Here is a 22,582-nt window from a genome sequence, read left to right on the forward strand (position 1 = left end):
CGATGTAACCTTGACCCGAAAATTCCTATGAAAATCTTGTTCAACTATCCACCTACCTTTCCTTTCATTTAATCCTTAGATCCAGTTTCCCTAAAAACTTTTCCCACCGAAATGTAGCCTATTAAAAACCCAGCAAAAAAATGTGAGGATAGAAAGCGAAAAGCGCTTGCCCGAACTTCGGAAGCTGTACTACCGGTAAACTGCTTTGTGGCAAGTTTTAGTTCTTTGTAGCAAGACAAGCTCAGAGAGTTACCAGAAAACTGCTTGACTAGCTTCAAAGCGCGTTTTTCGGTGAAATTCCTAGGAGCGAATTGGGTAAACCTGTCGGTAAACTGGCCGCATTATCAACAACAAACAGCCACAACAAATAGCCAAACTTAAGGTAATTGACGACTGTACAGAACGCATTGCAGGCCTACGCTCGTCCTAAAATGAGAAACTGGGAACTAGCCACGTTTCACGAAATTCAAATGAACATTCACGAGCCGGCACGCGCCACGTTTTAAGTGAATTTGATCAGCTGATGCATGTCCGTTAGTTGAAAAAGAACATTTTAAATATATTGCAGTCGTTCTTGAGTAAAGAGAGAGCTTATTTTTTTAAGCAAACAACCAAATGGATCATGGAGGTTCAAGGATTTCACCGAACCAATCAATCTTTACGCAACCGGTCGCTTCTGCCATCGAGGATTTTCACCCTCTTCTGGTCGGCAGGCGAAGCCAGCCTCCTTCCCTTTCTGCCCATGTATTTCCGTTTCATCGGACTTACAGCTTTTCAGACCGGAATTCTTGGATGTACAAGGCCGTTGGTAAACTTTTGGGCTTCCCCTTTGTTGAGGATTCTGGCCGAAAGGACAAACAAGCGAAAGTTTTTTCTTCTCTCGCTTCTATTGGCTGCCGTGATTTCTAATATTTCTTTGGGATTTACAAACACAGATGATTACGCAGCGAATTTTCGCAAATATGTATGCAAGAGAGCAGGGGATTCTGATTTAGATTTTAATCGAACTATATCAAGAGTCAATGGATCAAACTTTAGTCCCTTGAATGCATCGACGAAAAATTCAGGAATAAACAACCCAACAGGTGTAATCGACAAATCGATCGTTACATCATTATCGAACCTTTCATCGCTCGGAGGTGCTTCAACACAATTACATGACACTGGTGTAATGAACCACAACATGGATGGTCCTTTAGAAAATGACATTAAAAACTTTGAAGTCATTAACTCCAATTCAAGTGGAGACCAAGTAATTCATTCAAAGTTACTATTGGCACACCATGTTAATAATTCACTAACTATCAAAGAATCCCTGCATAATAACATCACCCAACTGGAAGTACAAAGTGAATGGTACCTCGCGTACGGTTTGAAAATAGACCACACCTTTAAAGTTCTTCTCACCCTGGTGTTCTTTTGTGAACTTTTCTCATCTCCTATCAGTTCTATTGGCAGAAGTATATCGTCTGATATTATGCGACAGAGTCAGGGGTCCCGATTGTGCACCAGTGTCTGGACGTCCCTTGGGACAATGCTTGGCGGTGGGGTTCTAGTAATTACCATTGGATATCACCATTGTGATTTTGGTTTAAAAAACAGTTTCTACTTACATTTTTACATTTTTGCCTCCTTCAGTGTGTTGTCCTTTTTTCTCGGCGTATTACTAAAAGAGCATGAGAAGAAATCACATTTGACGTTGAGGTTTGGAAAAACCTTTGCATATCTGTGCTGTGACATAAACATGATCTGTTTTCTTGCTGTGCTTCTGGTGCTTGGCATGGCAGAGTCTCTCATGTACAACTTTATGATGTGGTATCTACAGGACATTGGAGCATCAATTGTTGTCATGGCAACTATCATAGTGACATCAGCTTTCTCAGAAATTCCAACAGTGTGTATCTCAAAGCGCTTAATTCACTGCTTTGGTCATCACTGGGTGATATTTGTTTCGCTTTTCTGTTATGGAGGTCGCTTCCTTTATTTTTCTTACTTCAGAAATCCTTGGGTCATACTCCCCATAGAACTTCTCCGTGGTTTTTCTTACACAACAGTTCACACAGCATGTGGATCGTATGCAGCCACTGTATCACTTCAAGGCACTGAGAAGACTATGAAGGTTATCTTTTCAACAGTTTACTACGGTTTGGGTATGGGCACAGGTGGCATTGCCGTAGCTCTTTTGTACCAGCTTCATGGGCCGACAGTTGTGTTTCGCTGTGCTGCTGGGGTATGCGGCATTTATGCCCTTGTGTTTGCCATGCTTCAGTGTATTCTTATCCTACCTGATGGAGACAGAAGTGGTGGTAAACTAATGGAATATCAACAAATTAATTTGGATGGCGAGACAGGAGACATTCCCCTGCAGGCGGACTGGTTAATGGAAGCTCTTAGAGCAGAAGAAGATGGAGAAGATGAGACTCATTTTGTGAAAGGAATAAGATGAAAATTACATTACTATCATATTATTTGAAACTCAAAGTGCAAGATGCTTAAATTACAGTAAATACATCCAGTTGCTAGGATTGTAGTGTTGAATAATATCTAATGGTGAAAATAATACAGTGTTTTTCATATGACCTTGAAAAATGGTTTTTAAAATCAAATTAAACAGGATTGCTTCAGAATTTTTTATCACAGAAAAAATTGAATCATAGCAGGCACACTGACATTAGGGGCTTTTAATGGTGGAAGGAGTTATTGAAAGCGTAAATTTTTAATGAGCTTTCAGCAACTTTCAACGCAACAGAATTACAATTATGAATTTAAATGAAGGTAAAAATAAGCAAATGAATTAAAAATCTACTTCTCCACATAAAAATAGTTTCACTTCTCATGCTAGTTGAGAGTAAGGAATACAAAATACAATAACATTGATAACAAAGAAGCACCCACTAAATTGTTTATCCAAAACAATAATAAAACTGCAAAAATTATTATTACAGAATTTACAAATTATGTTGTTGCTGACTTCAGATTTGTTAGACTTGCCCTTTAAGACTTACTGGTTATAGAAGTATTTGTCTTATGAACAGGGCTCAAAAAAAGTCCCATCTAGTAGTCTGGCCAGGACAAGTAGATGTTAGAAGTACATGTAGATGTTTTTTTTTCAAGCCCTAATAAATATTATTGCTTGTAATCAAGTAGACTTTGTCACCAGACCCCAGTTATTTAAAATTAATGTTGGATAGCGCTATTCACCAGGGCCCGGTTCCTCGAAAGCTGAAGATTGTTAAGTTTAACCCAGGATTAAGCCAAATTTTAAGCAAGGTTTTCTTGTCTAAGAACATGTAACTGGAACTTACAAATACTGTTGTGCCTTTTCTCTGAGATACTTTCATGGTAACACAAAATGTTACTCTAAGAAATACATAGGAAGGTAAAATACAAAATCAGAACATAATTTTAATCCTGGATTAGCACTAGTCAGCCTCTCAGGAACCAGGCCCAGATAAATCACCATCCAGCAGAAAAGTATTATGAAAACCAATAATTACATGTATGCTATCTCCTGGATAACAATTTATCCATTGGATAGCGCTATCCAACGTTTGAACAACTGGGTCCAGGTGTTTTATGTACCTGCATTCCTAATTTAGGAGGAAGATGCGAACCAGTGTGGAAATTATAGCCTGCGTAGCATGGCGGTTTTGACATGCTACGCAGGCTATGGAAATTAAAGGTTAGCAATCCTAGAGCAGTATACATTTTGTGTATGGTCTAAATTATTTAAAATGTAAATTATTCATTTAGAATTAATTTATTTGTTACGTATTTACTACATTTAAGCTGCTCTTAGACTATACACATTTATTAATAAGTTTGATGAATATTCCTGCAGTTTTAGAAGAGGAGTCAATATTTAAATGCTCAGTTTATTGAAATATTAGCTCTGATGAAATTTCTCTACATTGTCCAGCTAACTTTGGATTAGTCATGTTCATGGGCAAAAACACTGCATCCTTACATGTAGCTTTTCCATCAGTGAAAGAGTCCCAATTTTGTGGGCTTTGTGTAAGTGCAGTTTCCGTACAGCCAATAGTGAAGGATTGCATGGACATACAGGTACCTACTAAATGTAATATAATGCCTATGTGGGTGGCTGAAGTCAAAATAAAAATGATTAGAATTTAATAAAACAGTGGCATTTACCAGTTTTTGGGCCTTGGTTCTGTATAATATTTGAGCAATTTTCACCTTTTTATACTTATTAGACAGAAGAGAAAATAAACCTCCTTAGACCAATTTCAGGAAAAATGCCAGATTGTCTAGTTTCCTTTGATTCTATGTGTTTTCAAGTTAACTTTAAAATGCTAGTCTGTCGGGGACTGCACGTCCATTAAACATTAACTTGTAAGGGAAAAAGACTATATGCTTAATTTGATGATTTCTTTGCTAAGAAATTTTACACGTGCCAGGTACTTTGACACTACAATGAATAAAGTTGGTTTAATGTAGCAACACCTGATGGAACCTTCAATCTGCCACATATGATTCACAGACAATTACTAGCTGGGAATTTTATTTCCTGAAAGTCTTCCTTGCTGGCAATGAACAGGAGCTTTTTTCCAGGAAAGTTGAATATCAACAAACTTTTAAGTAAAAAAAATCTATTAGTGTTTACAACATTATTATTATATGCTAGAGGTACAATCATTGATTACAGTTCCACATTCATCACTTAGAGAAACAAAATTGAGTCGTAAGGAGTCCAGTTTCCTGGCCAAGATGATTAATAGCAGCAGCTAATCGCAGTCACACGTGATAGCTCGAAAATTTCTGCCTTTGTGCCACAGGAACACCAGAATAGGATGCCTCCTGACAAATGCAATCATTAGCTTTGTCAAAAATGACAGCAAGAGATGTTCCTCCTGGTGGTACCGAAACTGATATTATAATTGGGGAAATTATGCGTGGAAGGGTAGGACCATTGGAATGGAATTTCCAGAGGGTTGGGGGGGGGCTCCTAAAAGAAAAGTACTTTCTGTGGGAGGGGTATAACAATTTCCTGGAACCTCACATTGAGCCTGAAGTAAGGTTTTGAATAATTAGTAATTGGCTGGCCCTTCTTGGGGCAGTTGCATTTGTCTTAAGAAACAAGGGGAAAATAATATGCAAATATATCTGGGAGAAGGAAGGTGTACTTGAAATAGGGACTGAACAGCAAGTTTTATAGTAGAGGGGTGACAATCCCCCTTCCCATCCTACACTCCACACAAGATAGTGTTACCTTTGAATTTATCCAAATTAAAAATGTCATATCTCAGCTCATATTTGAGATTTGAGATTTCCTATTTTTAGCTTTCAACTCTCCTTCAATAGCTCCTTTAAAATTGATATTGAAAAATAGGAGGACTCTAAAGTTTAAAAATTTATGTATGAACAATGTCAGGAATTGTGACATCATAGTTTGATGTCAAATATATGCCAATTTGATTGGCTTGAATATTTTGTACCTTCAGGCCAAGTTTAATAAGGAAAGAGTTAGAGCCAACAAAGTTGTTGTAAATTAACCAAAATCTAGGACACTTTATGATCAATTTTGGGGGGTGAATTAGCCCCGGCTTGCAGTGGAAATCAATGTCATCTCCATTATGTGAATATTGAATATTGTATCTAAATGTCAAGAAATTGTATTTTCTTTCGATTTAGATATTGGGTTGCTGTTATAGCTATTGGTGTGTTTGGTAAGTAAGTTGTAGGTGTGACTGTTTGTTTTTTTGTTTTTTTGCTTAATTATTATAATTTATTAATAATTAATTTTTAGTGTGTCAGTGATTGGTGAGTGTGTTATGGCTTTGCCCATTTCTCAATAGTTATGTGTTTCAGATGTTAAGTAAATTCACAATAAAAGCAAATGAACACTCAAGAATAAAAATTAGTAAAAAGGTTTTAACACAACATGTAGGTGTCACAATGACATTTTTATAAGGTGACAAGACAAAAAACTAATGTATACAGTTTCAAGCAACAAAATAAACTAGAGAACAACAGAAACATGTAAATATAACATGGAAATGTAACAACAACATTTCCATGTAAATGTAACATGAAAATATTTTTTTTTATCAAAAAAAAATGTTTATCAAAAAATTAATAAACAAGCTAAAAGAGCCAAAAAGGAGCCTATCTTCACCCTGGTGGGGCTACCACCCTCTCCTCTCCCTGGCAAATTGACACGCTAGTCCTCACAGGGAATCATAAGGTAATTTAAGAACATTGCTGCTTTAAGTTGACTAAGTTGAATGCAAATGTCAATGAATACTAAGTTTATATTCACTTACTGTGAAAAGTTACGATCACTGTACCTTGTGCTATTCAAAAATACGATTTAACTGCAGCTGATGTTAGCTCTACAGCAGTATAACTAATGTTAAATCTTAAAGCAATGCGTCGCTAGATAGAATATTTTAGTATAATTTTTGCTATTACATAAGCTAAAACTTAAGCTTTCGATAACTTTTTACAGATAAACTCTGTTTACTATTAATAGAAGATTATACATACGTTAATTTATCCTTGTGATCGCTCGTTCAAGCCGCAGGTTCAACATAGCTAGACTGAAAATACAGCTTTTTAACTCGCTTACTTTGAGATTTTACCTTGCCTCGCGAGGTCCCTCCTTAACTCCGTCATCGTGGTTATTGCTGTTGTTTACGTTCAGTCATAACTGGAGTTTAAATGACGGAATTTAAACGTGTTACGAAGCAACTGTGTTTTCCAAAATCAAGTCCATCTCGTGCTAATGTGGCGCGCGCTTCTCGAATTTCCCGCGCGTCGACTGTACCCATGATGCACTTGATGTTGTGCACAGGTTACCCAGGTGACGTGCTCCAGTTTTTAGCCAAGAGAGAACTTATATTAGTGAGCTACTCTTGATTTAGCTTAAATTTTAAAATGCTATTCGTTAATTTTGTCGATCTAGTTCACAGGTTTTTGTCTGCAGCGCGTACCCAACCGCCATGAAAAAAAAACTCGACAACGGCCAGTTTTTTCAGCGACCGAAGAAAAAGACGAAAAATCCAGGAATGGTCACGAAATTTGATCCGTATAGCCCGTTGTTGATTTTAAATCGCGGCAATCGTATATTGATCGTCTTCCATTTATTCTGCTGCAGTAAGCATAAACTGTCTACGATACTTACGGCGAATGTTGCGATCCTTGTTCGTTTTATCATGTTAACATTTTAGACTAAAAAAAATTATTTAAGTTTTTTTGGTCTATTTTACCTCTAAACTGTATACCATTATGGCATACAGTAACCATCAACTTGGCACAATAAACATGTTGTATTTCCCTAAAAAAATTTGTTATATTACACCCCTACCTCCCCATAACGGCCACCTCTGCACAACGGCCACTTTCTTCGTTCTGTCCCCTGGCCGCCCCACCCATTTTTTAAGGGAAAAGCCCTGGGGACGAGGTTGCACTGGCAAGGTGACCGTTGTGGAAAGCTTTGACTGTAAATGTTGAAACGAAGGTTCTCTCTTTTGAGAGGTACTAAGAAGAAAAATAGATCGTTCTGGAATACTACTTGGTGCGGTTCCGAGTCGGACATCAAAATCCCGTCTACAATTATTACACCTTGCTGCCCTTGTCGCTTGCCTCTGTTGGGGTTCTGTGAGAGAAGCGCCGACCCTCAGGGTGGGGCTTCAAGGACACCCACCCCCTTTTGTCTATGAAATCATGCCAAGAGTTTAAAGAGCTCTCTGTAAAATCCATTTCTGGACCCTCAGTTTTTGGACACAGATTCTCTCGGGGATTTGAACTAGTGAATAAATACTGATTAATGAATACCAACCATTTGAACATAAACGAAGTTTCGGACCCCAGAATGTAATAAATGGGAGATTACACTTGGATCCGGCAGGATACGTGTATTTTAATTTCTCTTCAATTTAATTTCTCTTGCGATATCCGCAAGTGGACCATACGGGTATTTTAAAAAGTTCAACGCAATATAAAATTCTGCACTTTGTGCAGATGTAAAGGAGGCCAAATTTGATGACTCTCCGTACAAAGCTTTGGTTAAACAGTCGGTTGCGTGTGCTAAGGATTTTCCATGATGTCATCCAATTTCTTTCTTTTCCCTTTCTTAAACAAGAATGTAACTTGGGTTTTTTCGGGCAAAAAAAATGTTGTATTTTTCCTCTCAGGTTGTGTTTTTAATACCGTTCGATTAATGGTCACGAGATTAATTAACTAGGTTTTTCTCTAGCCTTGGGTCATTTTTTGTAGAATAAAAAACATTTTTGATTTACAGAGAGTGTGAGGTACCAGACGGTCTAAGATAGAAGATGCATTGTCTTTGCAGCTACGGGGCGACGAAATAATAAAATGGCTCCCATAAACACAGAACAACGAAGGAGAGTTGCCATAACGTTGTCTAAATCACCTAAATTATCCCTTTCTGTGCTTCAATTGTTATGGTGAGAAAAAGAATTAACTACCATTACGAGATTAACATAATTAGATGCTAGCAAATTCCCTGGAATTAGATTGAGTTGGCAGGTGATTTAAGCGTTTTGAAAGACTCCCTACTAAGACGTTAAACTATCTTCACTTGAGCACAAATAATCAATTCCCCTTGCAGTGTAATTCACAGTGTTTGCCAGCAGAATATAGTCTCATCGAAACTGGTTCCTTTGTGAAGTGTTTGACAGAGATTATCATCTATCGATACATTTTGAAAACCTAGTGTGCGAAATAGATTGGTGGTGCAAATTGTGATTCCAACGGCAGCTGAATCGATTACTTCTAAAGTTAAGAGAAAAAATCAATCGCAGAGTATGAGATAGGGAGCGGAAAATTCCTGTATGATGAGAAACGGGGCTGTTTGTTTTGAGCGTGCAGTTCTTATATTCTTCTTTTTCTCGGTAAGTTTGACCTTTTTATCAGCGAAAAGTACATTTTATTCGGTACAACTTTGTTTGGTCTTAATAAATAGAAAGGAAACTGATAGATCTAATTTTTCCCTCAGGTTTCATATACGTCTGCTTCTAGCTGTATGGGCCAAGACTATGTTGTACCAGGTATTAGATGTATTACGAAATCTATCTAGAAGCTCCAGTAATTTTTTGTTATCTGAAACATAAGTCATTTCTTGTCTAGTTAATCTCTGTTACCGTGTCGCTGCGTCTGTCGACATCTTTGGAATGAAACTTAATTAACTCCATGCTAGTACCTTTTATGTTGTATAAACTTATGAGTTAAAATTACTTAATTGGCCAATTTGAACTATTTGAGAACTTGCGACCCATTTTTCCTGTTCGTTTCAAACGAAACATATTTAGTAGCTTTGTGATAAAACGCTTCTTTATGTAAACAGTATACAGCCATGTGTCAGCGACTTCTTCATGTCGCCTTCTAAAATTTTCAGTATTTCTTGGTGCTTGGCAGACAAGACTAGGTATCTCGCTCTCCTCAGTTGTAAAGGATAATTTGAATCTTCCCATTGCCATATACTAAATATATTAGCAATAACCAAATTGCTTTTTTCCACGGTTTTTTAACCAAAAATCTGAAAATTAAGTTTAGTTTTTTATTCATAAGTTTATTTTCGCCTACCGGTACTATTTTGAGATTAATTGTTACAACTCGGCTATTGAACTTTAAGCAAATCGTAAAGTTATTAATTATGAAAAATGTCTAGAGTAGCAGCGAACGATATGCTGCTGCTACCAAAATGAATTCCATTCACTTCGCAATTCGCTTACTAAAAGAAGATTCCTCTCACGATAAACGGTTTCAGAGCCCAGAAAATATGTGCTATAACTTTCTTAGTTCCTCTTGAATATCCAATTATTAAGCAAGATATATATCAAACCTTTTTTTTTTTAATGAAGACTCTTTGTTTATCATAAGCACCATGCAAACCTTTTGTGATTCCTTTAACGTAATTCAGAGATGATTTATTGATTTATAGAGGGCTGATTATACTTACCACAGAAAATTATCTTCACTCTCACCCATTCGAGGACGTTTTCCTAATTTTTTTTTCTTTCTTTTATTCTGTAGATATTTTGAGTACCGTGACATTTTTTTAATAATCGACCGTTGAAAATAGTTTTATTAGCCAATTCAGAGCCTTGTATGTCTTGAACAATGCTTTGCAGGAAACTAAAGAAAGGTCGTTATGACCGTTTTTGTTTGTCTTCATGCATGTTTTTTTTTAATATGCGCTGCTTTTTTCAAGAAGTTCACACTGATATTTTATCCAGCGATCCAAGTTGTTCGATACATCTTGCTAAAATCAGAAGTAAACAGTGCCATTACATGGAGAAAAAAACTGCTTCATGTACCTTTTGTTTCATGTTCAATTGAGCGCTTTCAGAATCATAAGCCGGTTATAATCTTAGCAGGCCTTTAACGGATTTGCACATTTTTTAGCTTAAGAACTCGGACTTCAATTCTTTTCTTTCCTTTTAGGTTCGTTTGTTTTTGTTTTGTTTGTTTTTTCGCCCCATGTAAGGGAATCCGGGAAATTTTTGCTTGTGGAATCTGGAATCCGGGAAATTTTTGCTTGTGGAATCCGGAATCCGGGAAATTCTTGCTTGTGGAATCTGGAATCCGGGAAATTTTTGCTTGTGGAATCCGGAATCCGGGAAATTTTTGCTGGTGGAATCTGGGATCCGGGAAATTCTTGCTTAAGGAATCCGGAATCTTGTGGAATCTGGAATCCGGAAGATTCTTGCTTGTGGAATCTGGAACCAGGGAAATTCTTGCTTGTGGAATCTGGAACCCGAGAAATTCTTGCTTGTGGAATCTGGAATCCGAGAAATTCTTGCATGTGGAATCCGGAATATTGGGCTTTGGACTCCGGAATACATTTCAAGGAATCCGGAATCCCACTAACGATTTGAATCCAGAATCCAAGTTCCACTGAAAAAGAATTTCGAATCCAGCACCTGGAATCCAGAATCCAACACTGTCCTGGATTCCCGTACTTCCGGATTAAACTATCTTCTAAAATTTCTTTCTAGACCACCTCCGTTGTGCTTATATTAATGTTGCATTGGCTTCCTTTGGCGGACAATGTGTCGGTGCATCATTGAACGATAACTTCTGCAGCCGCGTAATAGATGGTAATGCAGAAGCCGGTACAGACAGTTACGAATGGTGGCATGGGAATGGCGGAGTCGGCTCGTGGGTTCAGATTAACTTCACTCGAAAGTTCGTTATCAACACCATACGTGTAAAGCAGAGACCCTACGCAGCTCAACAAAGCAAAGGACTTAAACTTACCTTTATGGATGGGTCTGAAGAATACGTAAGTAACACAGAATATTTTCTGATAGTTGTAGTGATGTTATAAACCCCGATTACAACATAAAACAGGAAAGATGACAGTAAAGCCAGGATGGAAATAGACAAGCAAAGTCTGCCTTTTTATAAAGCAGAAAAAATATTTTACACTCACAGGAGCCCAAAACACAAGGGTTTCTGACACACACTGGTTCCAAGTATAGTGTATAATGTTTTAGGAGTATCTCACTGAAGCAAAGTCGACTCTCTCCTTACAGACACCTCTGTAAAAGGGACACCTGGAGTTGGCCCCTGCCTTTGCTTACTCCATTTATTTGGCTCACTATAAGACCGGGATCTCCCTAAGTTGTTCACTTAGTGCTGTTACCAGAGGTGTTATGTTCATCTTAGAGAGAGCTGACTGTACATAATTAAAACATCGGTGTGTATGCATACATTTAATTTAACTTCCCTGTTAAAGTTTAAAGAAAAGATATTTTGGAAAAACCAAGGCTTTTCATTAGGCAGTGACAAGTGCGCCAAAAATTAAGTTGCTGCTTCCACGGCCATAAATCGAAATAAGGCGAAAATATAGTACACATAAAAAATCTGAACAGTTTCCGTTTTTCCCAAAGATTTTTGTTGATCTGCCTTGTCTTTATGTTTTTAAGAATAACTGAGTGATTTCTTGGCGTTCATTGGTCGAGGCTTCTTTGCGTTCATTGGCTGAACCTATAGATACGGAAATGACGTAACGATGGTGTAATTAGAGAGCTTTAAGGGAACCTAAGCAACCTCGACGGCGACGTCAACGAAAACGGCAAAAAACCAATAGGTTTAAATTGGCAAAACAACAACTTTGCACGTGCATCACGCTTTTTTGTAAATTTCTCTGCCGTCACTGCACGACTACGACGAGAAAATACCATATTTCGCGTTTTGTGGAGGACGTGAACAAAAAAGACGACTTTACTCTTTTTTCCCTGAACTTTGATACAGTAATAATAATAATAATAATAGTAATAATGATAATAACTTTACTACTTTCCACGGATGGCTTTTCAAAGTAATAACATCAACATTATGAATAAAAATATTAGAAAAGTATAAAACATTAAAAAACAAAACTGTAAAACAATATATTCGCAAGATTTTAACAAGAAAATTCTCTCCGTTACAAAGAACAAAAGCCATATAAGAAACCCTGTCTTAAAAATAGACTGCTTAATGAGACGATTTTAAATAACGCATAAGTTCCTTTTTGAATGCCGCAATGTTTGTTATCTCAGTGAGCCTTTCGGGTAGGGCGTTCCACAGTGAAACGGACTAATAATGAAAGGACCTTTGGCCTGCTGCAGTTCTGTCTCCTGGAATGTCAATCTCATTCTTGTTACGCGTGTCACTGTTGTGAATTTCGGGCCTTGTTTTAAATTTTTTAGCCAGATGGTCTGGAGCCAATCCCCTTAAATACTTGAAAGCCAGTATGCCATCTCTGTAGACAAACATGGATGCAACAGGTAGTCATTTAATTGGTTCTCTAAGAACAGCTAAGAACAGGAGTGATGTGATCACGTTTAGACAAAACGGGTGATGATCCTAGCTGCGAAGTTTTGAACATGCTTTAATTTATTGATATTCCTATTCGTCGTACTAGACCAAACGACGTGAGGTCTTTTAGAATTCAAATCCAGAAAAAATTGCCAACATTAAACAAACTGAACGAGGTGGAATAAGCGCGATAAAGTTTGAAGCCTTAAGGGGCCAACCATTTAACTTTTGAGGGGGGGGGGGGGGGGGTGATTTTGAAAAAAGATTTCCTGCAAGCGTTTGTCGGAAGAAAAAAATTGCACGCAGCACAAATGTAATAGAAAACTTATGGGAAAAAAAGGGAAAAAAATATCCTGCCCACCAGATTGCTAGAAAAAAATTCTTGATGACCAGAAATCACCGCCCCCCCCGCCGCCGCCCCCCCCCCTCAAGAGTTAAATGGTCGGCCCCTAAGCTCCCTTTAGATTCGAGGACGAGAACGATTACGAGAATGACATTTGATTTAAAGTTTCTCGCCCATTCTCTAAAATAAAAAACTTCATAGTACTTTTTTTCACCACCAAAGTTTGCTCGCTTGTTTCCATTGAAGGAGGTTAAGCCCTCCCCCGATCGCTAAATGATGATATTTCTAACATTTGATAACTTGTTTTCGCCACTACGACATTCTCGCTAAAACTCGTAGTAGAGTGACGACGGCTACCACATTTCAAGCCAAAATGAAGCTGTTTTGCGCGCGTGCACTACTTATTTAAGTATTGAGAAGATCTCGTTCTCGTTGTCGTCCTCGTCTTAAATTCTAAAGCTCTCTATTCACTGATAGTTTCTTGGCGTCACGGTCGGGTGCAATCACCAAATGACGTGGTCTGCTCTGCTACACAGCCGTTTTCAGAGTCGTTGTGAAGACACTAAAAACGGCTGTGTAGCAGACTACAAATGACGTGGTCATACAAAAGATTGAAAAGACACTTAACAATACCCACACCATAAAACAAAAGCGAACTAACAATGGTTTCTGCAACACCAAGAGACAACTCTTCAGCCTTAGCGTTTAAAAGGGAAGAAGTCATCAAATCGATCTGATTTCCCCCTAGGTGGAACTGACTCAAAATCAAGGTGTTGATCATTTGGCCGATGCGGTCTGGGACGAAAGGAGCTTTGCTGACATTTTGACCGATTCAGTAAAAGTTGAAGTGGAGAGCGTTTACACCACCCTTAACAACGGCTTCAAAGAAATCCAATTTTATCACAACAACTGTATTACAGGTTTGTTTGTTGTTTGAACGATAAATGTGTATCTTTTAGCCTGTTCCAGGCTTTTAGTAAGTACGAACAGGCGGGAAAAAAACCGCGAACTGAAATCGAGGAGCCTGGGAAAGGGTGGTATGTATTTTAATTGTGACTTAGGAAGAGTATCAAACCTGTCTAGGGGGAATGTGGACGCCGGAGACCCCGGTGTTGTGGCCTATCTTTCATGCGTGTGTCTATATGTATTTAGTAAAATCCAGCTAGTGGTCTATTATCAATGCTGCGTTCTGATTGGTTGAGTTACTAATAGGCTATATGTTATAGCCTCCTAGTAGCGAAAAGCGCGCCCTTTTTGACGGCAAAAAAGGATTAAAGTCTAGCTTTAACTAGCTAAAAATTTTTTATTCTCGATATTTTTGACCAACTAGTTGGATTTTACTAAAACAATTATTCCTCTCGCCCTCATGGCCTCTGAGTCAATAGCCCATGAGGCCGAAGGGCTCAGCGAGGAATAATTGTTAAGTATTGCTTTAGCAGGCCAAAATAAGCTCTCAAGCTGCCCTTCAGTTTATGACCTGCTTTATCAAATAAAACTCTAGCAGAGATAAAAGTTTTTGTTACAGTATAGACAATGGAAGAGTGTGGTGTATTGTTCAATAGACGTTCTTTTTGGCATTTTGATCCCCGTTAACTCCTTTTATCTTATTCTATCCAGATCAGCTGAGTGGCTTTGTCGTTCTACCAGCGGCAAAAACAACAGAACCACACCCTCTGTCCGGAAAATCCATCTCGGTACTAATACAGGCAGCCCAAAGTGTTTCTGTAATTCTTCATGAAAAGCCACAGGCCACCTCAGCGAGATATCGATTTAAAATCTTCTACAATAGTGGCGTTTCAGGAATATATCGTTCTACGGGAGGCGGAAGCGAAACTTTGCAACATTCACAAAGTACTCCAAATGCTTTAGTAGCAGGCCAATCTCGCCCTTTTTGGATAGACTTCCGGTCGAGCAACCTGGTGCTGGGATCTGGGGGCGACGTTCTGTTGCAGTGGAATGACCAGTCACCTTTTTCCTTTAGTTACGTGTCCTTTACTGCAGATGATACACAATCTACAACGATCACAATGTTCAACAGACAAAAAGAGAGTGAGTTGGATTTTTTAAGTTTGCCTTTGCTGGGATGCCTAGTGTAGATTTAAATTGACGGGTTAATTATTAAGTTTTAAGTATTTTCATTGGCGGCATGTAAGTGAAATTCTTGTTCACGAATTTCATCCTCCCAGCGACATGACTTGCTTCCTGCACACACCACAGGGCGCCACTGGTAACCCGGGGTGGGGGTGTGAATGGGAGGTTGGTGGGAATGTGCCGCAAGGTCTTTAGACCTTGATTCTGTTTGATACAAAGTTATTATTATTATTATTATTATTATTATTATTATTATTATTATTATTATTATTAAAGTTCTTAAAAAAAACGCATTCTACATATAAATATCTCGATGCTTTTTACAACTGAAAGAAAGAGCTCTCACGAAACAGATACGTATTCAAAGCCCTTTTAAAACTAACAACAAATGAAGTTGCTTTGTCTAATGGCAAGTGCTGGCTAATTCCATAACTTCGGAGCTATTGCCGCAAAAGATCTATCACCGTAAGTAACTGTAATAGTCTTGGGGATAACTAGGAGGTTGGAATCACTAGAACGAAGAGAACGACAGGGAGTGTAATGATCTAACAGCTCGTTAGTATACACCGCAGCAAGGCCATTAAGAGATTTGTACGTGATCAACAGTAACTTGAAAATTATTCTGTCCTTAAAAGGAGGCCAGTGCAACTTTTTGAAAGCAAAAGTTTTAGACGAGTCTTTTTTTCGTGACCCAATATTACATCACTTAACAAGATCGCGCAGGAACTTGTTTTGTAAAAGCCATTGAAGGGTACTGAAATTAAATCTGGGGTTTAAGTTGCGAGGGGAAGGAACACCTTTAAATCTTAAAATTAAGCGTTTGGAAAATCACTTCTGGTATCTTGGAATAAATAAAAAAATTACACCTACGAAAACGTCTGCCAGTTGGAGTAGCATAAGATAATGCCCTGGGTGGAAACGTGTCTCTACTTTTTTAATAGGAGCGCGCGTGCAAAATTGTTGGCTTCAAGGCCTACAGTTGTTCATTCAATTTTTTGTTGGTATTTTTCACAGCCCAATGCTACAAAGATGCTGATCATTTAATGCCGCTGGACCGATACGTGGGTGGAACATTTTATGATTTGATTGGTTCAAAGCACGGAAAGGGTGAGAAAGGGGCGATATATGGTGGCATAGGATACAAAGGCCTTACTACCGGGGTCGCAGAGATAAAAACTGCCAGTGATCAGACAATTGACTTTGGATACTTTGGAAATTGCATCAGCGACTTCGCGCTGTGCCCTTATGGCATCACTATTGGGTTCTGGTTCTGGGCAAAGAGCGGAGCAGACAGCGACATTCTATACTCAGCTGAAAACAATGCTGATCGAGGACTGGCAATTTTCTACGCAACATCCACCTCAAAACTGACTGCTAATATCTATTCGACCACCAAATATGGCAGCATATCTCTTGTAATAACTCCTGAGAAGTGGTACCATATCTTTATTGCCTGGAGAGAAAATCCTAGTACCAGTCCTTGGATGGTTGTCAATGGAGCAGACGCGTTTTGGGGAACAGTTCTAGCAACAGACAGAACAGTTGAAACGCACCACAATCTTCTGATCGGACGGCGACCAACAGGAGGATCGTCCGACTTTAAAATGAGCGTACTTGTTATTTACAGCAAAATAGCCTTAGGTTATACAGCGATGCGAAAAAGGTTCCACTGCGTTGGGATGTTACCTTGTGAGTTCATTATTGCTTATGATATAAAGATTTAGCAAAGCCTAAAAGCGGAGCCCTTTTTAAATTCAAACATTTTACTGGAAACAATGAATTTTCGACCGTTTCTATCGAATTTAGCACTGACAAAAAAAGAACTAAGTAAAAGGAACGTCAGCCTTTGAATGTTGTTTTGAGTCCGCGATTAAATGGAACTTCTCAACTTAAAGACAAAACAAAACATACCTGAGCCCGCGATACTTATAACATACTTGTCAGCGTAAGCTTCATTTTGACAATTAATGGAAACTAAATTTGATATACGGGCTGACGACAGTGAATTCTGTTCTTTGTGTCTGGGTTAATTTGACATTTCGTTGTCTCTAGCAAAGCTTCAAACATCCGGTTCTTATAAACCTAAGCAGGAGTATTGAGAGTTAATTTGAGGGGTTCAATTAGCCACGGTTCTTAGTGGTTACAAGCGTGCATTTGATATTGAGTTGGATATTTCCTTAAGTTTCGTTTACAATTAGCGCCCGAATAGGATTCGCAGGACAATTCTTGCTTGGCCCTAATATGTGCGCAACCTTCTGTTAAGTACCTGCGCAGAAGCGCTCCGCATGAGACCACTACGTCAAAAATTCTTTGCTTGTAAGACCAACTGATAACCGGGCAGCATGTCTTTCAGTTGTGTCTACACCACACCCGTATTTAATCACTCGTAGGATTGGAAACCGACTAGGAGTTACTAGAGCCCATTATCACTGTTAATGCTTACACTGCTGAGTTTTTTAACATCTATCGACAGCTTATTCAGACTGCCCCTTTATTGAAGTTAACGATCGTATAAGCACCGGTTGGGCGGGCATAACGGAGGGGGACTGTGTGGCTACTGGTTTCTGTTACTTGGACAGCACTTGCTTCCATAGGGACGGACAAAGCGATTATTGTAAGTATTACAGATGTCTAGTTTGTAGTGCTAACGTGACAAAGTTACTTCCCAAAGAAGTCACACTGGAGAGTCACGACAGTTGCATAAGAGACTGAAACGGATAGTGACACTTTAATTCTCAAAACGCTCGGTGTAAACTAATCAAGAGTTGGAAAAGGACACTTGGCGATTTAAAAAATGTCCCCTGATCAACAAAATGAATCACTAATGTAGAAAATCTCAATTTATGGTTTTGGAGCGTTTTTTTTTAATCCAAGTCCAGCTTGAAACTGCCGGTTTAAGACGATCTCAATTTTCAGTCCACTCCCTTCATACCCGTCGTATGTCAAAGACAGTTTTCATGTACAGGTACATCGAGTAACGGTTAAAAAGAGATAGGACCACCATAAACGGGGTTTCCAGTAATATGAACCCTAAAGGCCTTGAAGTGACGTCCAAAATCATTTAAATTTGGGTAATTGACTGCATCGAGAGAAACAGCTGTTGTTACTTACGGACTATAAAAAGCAGCTTCACGAAACAGGGAAAATATGCCTTCTTTCAACGTCCTAACAGAGTATTTCATAAAACAGTAATTACTCTCTCCTACGACCTACTCTTACTGATTTTCCTTTGATGCTTAAAAATTTGCAGCTAAACTTGGCGTTGGATGGGGCTCGTCAGCATTAATGACAGCATCCTCGTATACACCTGGTTTTATAGGTGATAAAGGAAGGCTCACTTGGAGGCTCGCATCAGGTTTGTACAGCGGTAGTTCATATCGAGGACGAGAGATTTGCCAGAGGACCTACGGGCGGCGAATTCAGCCTTACTTATCCATGCATTGTTTAGGACTAATAAGATAGAATCATTGCTGCTAAATAGCCCGGGAGGGGTACTTCCTTAAAAGAGGCTAAAGGGGATGTGTCGCTGTATGGGGTCTCACTTTCACTACTGGATTGACTATAATGGGGTCGCATTTTCAATAGAGTTACTAGAATTGAAAAAATTTGGGGGTAAGACAGTTCTTCATATTTACTGTTAGCAAACGCACCAGAATGTTTGTACCGCAGATGAAAAGTGAAGTGTTGTTCGTTCCATGTAAAATAATGAGTCAATTCATAAAAATAGAAAGTGACTAAGTTAGGTTCGCGAAATTACATATTTGCGCAAAGGGTGACTACGATGGGGTCAATAATTGGCCACAGAATAGACTATAATGAGGTAGGGGCTCTGAGGGCCAGCGGCACATGCCCAGTAAAAATTAACCTAAGTACCCCCCTCCCCCCCCCCCCCCCCCGGGCTAAATAAAACCCTTTTTTCTTTAGATACATCTTGGTCTATTGAAGCTTGGAAACCGCAATCCACAACTGGTGATCAGTGGCTGGAGGTGGACGTGAACCAAGTTAAGACAATCACTAAAGTGGCTACCCAAGGTCGCAGCAGTTCTTACGTCATGACATACACCTTGTCTCATAGTAAGAGTGCTTTATGGGAGGCGTATTTAGAAAACAACGCAGTTAAGGTAAGGCAACACGAATGCGACAACAGTGGAACCTTTCATGAGCGACCGCCTCAAGGTACGGTAACACGAGCAGCAGAAACGTTCAACTTATTTTTCACCATTGCTGCAAAACGAGTTGAATAGCGATGTTGGGCGTTTTACCAGCCGCGAAGAAAACCTGTCTTGCAACCTGACAAACGAGGATGTTGCAGGTTGCGAAATGTTGTTACAACCAAAAGCTGTTCGTGTTATGCGTTTTACCGGCTTAAAGGCAAACTTGTTTTGCAATTAGTGACGTAATTCACGTGTATAGCGTCACTTCCGAGTAATTTTATCCAATCAGAAGTCAGTATTCACGCATCTTGTAACAACCGCTACCCAATGATCCCCATGTTCTCAGAAGAGAGAGTACCTCAATTAAAGATGAATTGAGAAAAGTCTTTGAATAGCGTCAGAATCACTTCCGAAATGAATGAATTTTTTTCTGTAGCAGAAGAGAGCTTCCTTTTTACATTTTAACGTCAATTTTTCACAGCTTTTTACGGGAAATACTGATGCAAGCTCTGTGGTTCAAAAGACCTTTGCCAATCCATTTGTGGCGCGGAAAGTCCGACTTCACATAAAGTCATGGAATCACGAACCTGTTCTCAGAATGGAACTGTATGGCATTACAACGCGTGAGTCTATTAACCCTTTAAGCCTCAAGATCCAGATACAAATTCTCCAGACTGATCTCTAACATATCTTTTAAGAGCAGTTGAGAGAATTTGGTTCAAGATCAAAGCTTTCTCCCTTTGGTAATCAATTTAGTAATTCTCACAACCGTTACCCTTTGTGATCTGCTGATGTTGTTAGGAGAAAATCGATGTTGGTCACTCTAGGGACCTAAAGGGTCAACCAAGCTTTCGCTTAGCTTAAAATCCCATTTTCTAGCAGTAAACGAAATGGTCAAAGACTTCTTAATATGATTTAACGTTCGATTAAACGACTTCAGGCTTTGAATCTCAGCGGACTCAAATTCAGCTGCTTTGTGCTGCTGAATCGATTTTGTCAGTTGAGAAGCTGCTACCAGACGTAACTATAACATATTTCACGTTCGGTTCACGTTCTTGGTGCTTAACTCGTCCTCCGCTGCACGCTTGGTCAACCAAGTAATGGTAACAGGACTGAGTGGAGTCCAATTAAAACACAAGATATTCTGAAAGTTTTTTTTTTTTGCTAAAAGTAAAAAAAAAAACCTTCAAGTGTGCGCGGGCGCGATGGCATTCACTGTTCTGATGGCGCGCACTGTCCTATGGGAGTGACGCGTACTGTCCTATTATAGTGTCCTATAAATTCTGGAATCAGGACAGCAGATAGATTGGAGAATTTTGTCATGTGATTACGCGTATTCCACGGTACATCAATGTTTTCGAACCAAGGTAAATCCAGAAGTGGTTTCGGGGTTTTGAAATGTTTGTGGTCTATTTTGCAAATATTTTTACAATTTAAGTGGTCATTTTGAGGTTTAGCGCAGGACTAGGTCGATGTCGCCTCTAACTGCATTGTGGGACTATTCCGAGGACGCTATCAGCTCTTTCATTGGTTACAAGGAAGTCGCACAGGAAAATGGGTCCACATTCGCTCCCCAAAATAGCCCCATAGTGCAATAGACCTTTCTACCGATACGAACGGCTTGGAAACTAAAATTTAATAGCATTTTGTTTTGAATGAGGGTATGGGCATGATTTTCAGTTGAACATGCCTAGCGAGCGTAAAAATTGCATTCAGTCTGAGGATTAATGAGAGAGGGAAAATTTTATATATTTAGGCATGACAAAATTCAAGGGAACATTGGTACTTAGAAATTACATGTCATAGGCATGGAAAAAATGGGTTCATGCCCTCGCAGCCCAAAATTGACTTAGCTAAACTTAGGTCCCAGATCTCTCGCCGGGTTGATAATTCATTCCCAGTTTTTGCTCGTCTGGTTTGGCATGCCGGGCATGCAGATCGTGCAGCCAGTTGGGTTTGCCATGCTCGGCATGCCGGGTATGAAATTGGCATGCCCAGCGTGACTGATTTTGATGTTCGCTCCAGCATCATATCCTGAGAATCACATAATCGCCAAATATATCTTAGGGAGCTTGAAGCTACAGGTTTCATGCCTGGCAATAAACGCAGATTATAACAAAAAAAGTTATGTTTGTCACCATGTATGTCACGGGATCGACTGGCAAAACTGAAGACAAAAGCCTGGATTTATAAATAAAAAGCACAACAAAACAACATTATTCATGCATAAAATAGAATACTTCACTTGCAATTACAGATCAATTAATCCTTTTATTTCAAAGCGATACTGATATTTCTGGGTCCAGATTTAAATTTGATCGCGGAAAAGCGTTTTAAACAATAAGATAACAAATCTTCTCCGTCAATATATGTTTCTCGGTCAACAGCATTAAAAGACTCGTGAAAATTAAGCTTACCAGGACGTTCAAGTCAGTACGAGAGTACGACGTTAATACTGCAAAGACGTTCTGATTTGGTGAGTTTGGACTGCCTTCTCAGAGAGATTTTGCTTAGGTTTTCAGTGCGCTTCTTGTCGGCTATGCGAATTTTGCAAACTGTTTTACTCCTTGCTGACGATAGTCCTTTCAGCAACGTCATCTACTCCATCCGAAGATACCCCGAGCTCGCACGAAATCGGCCGAATTTCCGCAGAAGTGTTTTCGGATGACGATGAATTTAGTTTGTTGTAGCGTGGCAGTTGTGGCGTCACGATGTCGTCATGTCTCTCCACACTTGTTTGTCTTTTTTTTTTCCGGCGGTGCATGGTTGAGATGTTGGTGAATGCTGGACAAGAAATGGATTCTACGAGAGACTGTAAGTACAAATTTAGTATTAATTTGGTAAAGAAAAAGCCTGAATATCGAAAAAATCCCGTGAATTATCCTTTTGGCATTCAGTTTATCTTGCTGTTCAGCATGCCTAAGAACTCTCAGGCATAAGTGGTTTTCAACTCGTTCACTTCGGATTGTTTCTGTTTCTACGTCTTGTAATCTTCTTCTGCTGTTAAGAAGACTAGAGGAAACTTCAAAAATATAGAAACCAATCACTTTTGGAGACAAAATAAAATATCCGTAAATCAAATGCCAAAATCAGATTTGGATTTCGCTTTAAAAAATGAACATGCTGCAGGTGTCAATGCAAAGTTGTAAACAACTCAATAAGGAGTCTGCGAATGTGCGTTTAGGTCCACAAAACTAATTTT

At 39.0% G+C, this 22,582-nt stretch overlaps 2 protein-coding genes across 2 annotated transcripts in view; both read left to right on the top strand.

Annotated features, from left to right (window-relative positions):
- Nucleotides 1–420: 420 nt before the first annotated feature.
- On the top strand, nt 421–4,139 carry LOC140941678 (major facilitator superfamily domain-containing protein 6-like protein B). The gene has a single exon (XM_073390694.1). It carries the CDS (start codon nt 623–625, stop codon nt 2,444–2,446), a length of 1,824 nt encoding a protein of 607 aa, XP_073246795.1. The 5' UTR covers nt 421–622; the 3' UTR covers nt 2,447–4,139.
- Nucleotides 4,140–5,620: 1,481 nt separating this feature from the next.
- LOC140942183 (polycystin-1-like) overlaps nt 5,621–22,582 on the top strand; it is a 50,665-nt gene continuing 33,703 nt past the window's right edge. The window contains exons 1-9 of the mRNA XM_073391147.1: nt 5,621–5,687; nt 10,983–11,269; nt 13,884–14,055; nt 14,753–15,184; nt 16,241–16,915; nt 17,700–17,840; nt 18,477–18,581; nt 19,172–19,347; nt 19,862–20,003. Of these exons, the coding sequence (XP_073247248.1) occupies nt 5,621–5,687; nt 10,983–11,269; nt 13,884–14,055; nt 14,753–15,184; nt 16,241–16,915; nt 17,700–17,840; nt 18,477–18,581; nt 19,172–19,347; nt 19,862–20,003 (2,197 nt within the window). The remainder of the gene's footprint in view (nt 5,688–10,982; nt 11,270–13,883; nt 14,056–14,752; nt 15,185–16,240; nt 16,916–17,699; nt 17,841–18,476; nt 18,582–19,171; nt 19,348–19,861; nt 20,004–22,582) is intronic.

This window comes from Porites lutea, chromosome 6, assembly GCF_958299795.1.
Source record: "Porites lutea chromosome 6, jaPorLute2.1, whole genome shotgun sequence".
In the NCBI taxonomy this organism is placed as follows: Eukaryota; Metazoa; Cnidaria; class Anthozoa; order Scleractinia; family Poritidae; genus Porites; species Porites lutea.